General features: G+C 43.8%; 1 protein-coding gene across 1 annotated transcript in view; it reads left to right on the forward strand.

Annotated features, from left to right (window-relative positions):
• ZRANB1 (zinc finger, RAN-binding domain containing 1) overlaps nucleotides 1–5,083 on the forward strand; it is a 31,811-nt gene that overhangs the window by 23,792 nt on the left and 2,936 nt on the right. The window contains 2 exon segments of the mRNA XM_010010774.1: nucleotides 1–90; nucleotides 958–1,087. The exon segment at nucleotides 1–90 is cut by the window's left edge and continues 27 nt beyond it. Coding sequence (XP_010009076.1) covers nucleotides 1–90; nucleotides 958–1,087 — 220 coding nt within the window.

The following is a 5,083-nucleotide window of genomic DNA, read 5'->3' on the forward strand; positions in this document are numbered from 1 at the left end:
TGGTATTCCCAAAGCTTTGGTTTACATTTCTCACTGCGAGAGGAACAGTGGCAGGAAGATTGGGCATTCATACTCTCTCTTGCGAGTCAGGTAAGAAAACTGCTTTAGAAGATGGTTGTTAGATGGGATGTTTTAATCTCTGAAAAGAAATAACATCATCTTGAAGTGTTCTTCATGTCATAAGAAAGGAAAATATTCCTCCTAAACCAGCATTTCTGGGTAGACTCTTCTGCCCGGATTGAAAGCTTAACTTAAAATCCTAATTTTGGAGTTTACCATTAAGCAGTACAGTACAAAGTGTGGGTATTCTGGCGTCACAGTGTAGAATAAGCAGATACACAGTTGTCTGTTTCATGTCCTGGTCCTAGTTCCTGTGACACTTTACCTCCTAGAACATTCCTCCAAATGTGTGAGCTTACATTGCTTAAACTTCAGCAAGCTCCTATGTTATAATTCCCATCCAAAAGGAGATTTGCATTCCTAAAAGCTTCCAACAATTGGGATATTTTTAGCTCCTCCTTTTAAAGTATAAACATGATTTTAGTGCTTTTTCATTTGTGACTGGTTTTGGATGTGTTCTTTCCTGTCATCAAAAGGTGTTTCCCTTAACCTGGCCTCAAATTTTTAGTTAATTAACAGAATTTAGTTAATTAACAGAATTACTGTTATTTTTCCTATTACATTACACAAAGTTTCACTTCTAACTTGGGAATTAAATATGTTAGATTGAATCTAGCCAGTGGAACAAATAATTATTACTGACAGATTAAGTTCGTGTGCAAGCTGAAGCGTTTTTGCTTGTTTCCAACTGATATGTAATAGTCTTCCAGTCTTTCATTTTCCCTGTCAAAGCTGCGTCACTCTTAAAAGCACTTTCTATCTCAAATTGGAGACTGTATTTCAAAGTAGGAGATAAGTTGTGTTTCAAGTGATATCTTTTCTTTGTGTTTGCTTCAGCCTGGAGCGAGTTTGGAGCAGACACACATTTTTGTACTTGCACATATTCTTAGAAGACCAATTATAGTTTATGGAGTAAAATACTACAAGAGTTTCCGAGGAGAAACATTAGGATATACCCGCTTTCAAGGTAAGCCTTTTGGTTTCAAATACACCTTTAAAAAAGCTATAAATCATAAAGGAAGTTGAAAGGAGAGTGGCATTAAGCAACTGAGTGGAACAGGATGGGATTCTGTTATAGGTAATGTTCATTAGCTATTAAAAAGAACAAGACAATCCCTTCAAACTTGCAGTTTTTCATTGTAGAGTGGGAATGCTGCCTGTAGGCAGAGTAAAAATGTGTTTTGACTTCCACTCAACATGCCATTAGTCTATAATTTATATAAAATACTCTGATTGTGAAAACATCTCCAAAGTCATCTGCTGTAAAACACAAGAGCTTTGACTGGAATTTGAAATTCCATTCTGTTGTGGTACTACTGGCTATAAATGTTCATGGCAAAGGGTTAGACCTGAATGATCTTAAGGTCCTTTCCAACCCAAAGTATTCTATGATTTAGGAAACTACACTGCATTTAGCATTTCCTGAAGGAAGCTCATAAAGCTGGGGGTGAAGCAGGCAGAAGGAGGTTTCTCACCAGAGGGATGGTGGTTTCTGCTAGGTGTCCTTTCAGGATGAAGGGCCATGTCTGATCACAGCACTGTGGGAGGTGATGGTGAAGCGGCCCTAAAGAGCAGTGAAAAGTAGCCACCCTTAAAGCAAGGGGCAAGAAAGATAGAGAAGGTAAAGTAGGGGAGAGAGTGATGAAGGGTTTTTTGGCAGTTGATTAAAGTAAGAGGTGGCAACTTGGATGTATGCCATAGGGGCTGAAAAGGAGGGAATTCTGTTCATAATGTTCTACTAACAGTTATACGAGGTAAAATATTAGGTAATTTAGTTAGGAGAGACTTTACAAGGGTCTGTAGGGACAGGACAAGGGGAATGGCTTTAACCTGCCCGAGGGGTGACTGAGATGAGCTCTGAGGCAGAAGCTCTTCCCTGTGAGGGTGCTGAGGCGCTGGCACAGGGTGCCCAGAGAAGCTGTGGCTGCCCCATCCCTGGCAGTGTTCAAGGCCAGGTTGGACACAGGGGCTTGGAGCAACCTACTCTAGTGGAAGGTGTCCCTGCCCGTGGCAGGGGTTGGAGCTGGATGAGCTTTAAGGTTCCTTCCAACACAAACCACTCTGGGATTCTATATGAATCTCACTTTCTGCAAAAAAGTGAATTTCATGATGTAGTTAAAAGGAAGTTTTAAATTAAAATTCATGTGTTCAGTAGTTCACACTTTACAGTAAGTGTGATAAATACTGACCTATTTCTGAAGTAGTACTATAATTTTGCATAGCTCGATCAGGTTCTCTCTGACCATTTCTCGTCCTAGTTTTCTGGGCAAGGAGCCCAACTATCCATAACATAAACATCAAGATGTTCAGCTGACTCAGTCCAGTTTTCCTTACATGTATGTTTATAGATTTCTAAAGGTGTGTGTTCTATTGTGCATGTCAAATACGTGTTTGGGTGACTTTCATCTGTATTAGATGCTTGAACCCACCCTGTGTGCTGGGTGCACCCCCAGAGCATGAGCAGCAGGTCAGGGAGGGGATCCTGCCCCTCTGCTGTGCTCTGGGGAGCCCCCCCTGCAGCCCTGATCCAGCTCTGGGGAACAGCACAAGAGGGACGTGGAGCTGCTGGAGCGAGGCCAGAGGAGGCCCCGGAGCTGCTGCGAGGGCTGGAGCAGCTCTGCTCTGGAGCCAGGCTGAGAGAGCTGGGCTGGGGCAGCTGGAGAAGAGAAGGCTCCTGAAGGGGACACCTTAGAGCAGCTCCAGTGCCTAAAGGGGCTCCAGCTGTATTACAGGGTGTAAGGGTGCTTGTTTTGCCCATGGTTCGTCTTTCTGGCTTCAAGTAGTATCTTTTTGACAACTGTCCTGCAGTTGTTTTCACCAGCACATCACTGTTGATTTACAGATGAATAGAGGGCTTCATGAAGCAGCAATTTTTCTGATTTTAAGAAACATGCTAACTTTGGAAGGAGGCAAACCCATAATGTACAGAAGAATTTCAAGCTGTGGAGTTAATGTCCAATGTGTAACCTGTTCTAACCTGAGAAGCTGTTTGGCTTATAAGTTTGGGGCAGTGACAAAACTTTATGTGAGGAAATGATACACTCTTTTGAAGCATGTAAGAATTTGGTAGGTTTTGTAGTTACACATGAGAGTTTTCCTCTGTTTCAGCTGATGAAAGGATGGACTGGGAAAGAGCAGTTATTCATGTGATACAGATCTGACACTTCAAGTTTGTGTTGCTTCTAATTCAAAGGCTGAGTGGTTTGTGAAATGTTTTCATTTCATAGACTGGGCTTCGAGGCAGACAAGTGTTACATGGCCTAAATATGCTGGAGTTGTTCCCTTGCTCTGTGAACCAGAAGGTAACCGAGTGTCTGGAACAACCTTTCACTAGACATGGGTTTCCAGGAATTCAGTCTGACAAGTGTTTGACTTGTGATTGCTTGTCACAAGCTGCATCCATCCATCCATGGGAACACACAGCCCTGTGAGCAGGTGAACCCAGGAGTCCTGTGTCACATTACCTGGAGTTGATTCTATCCCTGTCCAGCCACATTTTTGTGGTTAATGTTGTGCTAATTATATGGTAGCAGCACAGCTGAAACCAAACAGCCACCAGACTCGGGGTAGTGTGTGCTGCCAAGACAAGTCTACTGTAAATAGCCCAAGACTTGCTGTTCTGGGCTTGTGTGTGAGCTTTGCTTATTAAGCACGTGCCCCTTCAGTGGAGCTTGGAGGAGTGCTTGGGCTTCTCTGGCTTGCACCCTGCTGCTGTTTAAGATCATAATTGACCAAAGAGGAAGGATAGACTGTTGGTTGATGGGCTTGTTCAGCCTGGAGGAGAGAAGGGAGACCATAGAGCAGCTCCAGTGCCTAAAGGGGCTACAAGAAACCTGGAGAGGGGCTTTGGACAAGGGCCTGTAAGGACAGGACAAGGGGAATGGCTTGAACCTGCCAGAGGGGAGACTGAGATGAGCTCTGAGGCAGAAGCTCTTCCCTGTGAGGGTGCTGAGGCGCTGGCACAGGGTGCCCAGAGAAGCTGTGGCTGCCCCATCCCTGGCAGTGTTCAAGGGCAGGTTGGACACAGGGGCTTGGAGCAACCTGCTCTAGTGGAAGGTGTCCCTGCCCGTGGCAGGGGTTGGAGCTGGATGAGCTTTGAGGTCCCTTCCAACACAAACCAGTCTGGGATTCTGGGACTGTAACTTGAAGAAGAAGAGGGGTGAGCGGTCATCCTGAGGGTGCTGATGCCATTAGTTCTGAAAGGCCTCAGTAACCTAACAGACATGTACACAGAAAGCACAGTCATACTTGAATGTACAGTATAAATTAATTACTTTTCAACCTTTGCTGCTTGATTATTTTGATTTCCCCATCTAAAGATGGGGAAAATGTTTATGAAGTTACTTCTCTGAGTGTGCCTGCAGAACGAATTGCCAGGACGGTTTTCATTACATTTGTCTGTTAATACGTTATTTTCAGTGTAACTTCAAATTTTGGCCAGATGTTTGGTCCTTTCCCAAAATGTTATAGTTAACACTTACCCCTTCTGCATCGTGCTTAGCATTGGATTACAGTAAGATGTCACTGTAACAGGGATTTGAGGAAAGGAGCACTGAGAAGGTATTAAATGAGTTTGTTCTTAGATCTGGATGGTGTAAAAACTTGTGTGAACCTTAATCTTAAAGAAGTAGACTTTGAGGTATTTCTTGGTTGACAATTCAAGAACAAGGGAAAACAAGGACAAGTACTCATCAGTAGCCCCCACTAACTTTTGTTGCAGCAAACGAAAAGTTCTTAACTTAAAACCCCAAACCAACCCCCCTGCTTGAGGTTTCCATTTTAGCGCTGCCCTTTCCATCTGCGTGGATGCTGGAGGAGAAGTGAAGTGCCTTGTTTTGCTGCAGTGCCTGTTCCCAACTTGCTGGCAGCAGCTGTACAAGGAGAGGTTGCTATGCTACATGTGCACTTAAGTTTATGCGTGGCTATTTTTAAGCTGTCACAAGGTAAGGACTGCTCCTGCTGA

Source organism: Nestor notabilis, unplaced genomic scaffold (assembly GCF_000696875.1).
Source record: "Nestor notabilis isolate BGI_N333 unplaced genomic scaffold, ASM69687v1 scaffold6533, whole genome shotgun sequence".
NCBI lineage: Eukaryota > Metazoa > Chordata > Aves > Psittaciformes > Psittacidae > Nestor > Nestor notabilis.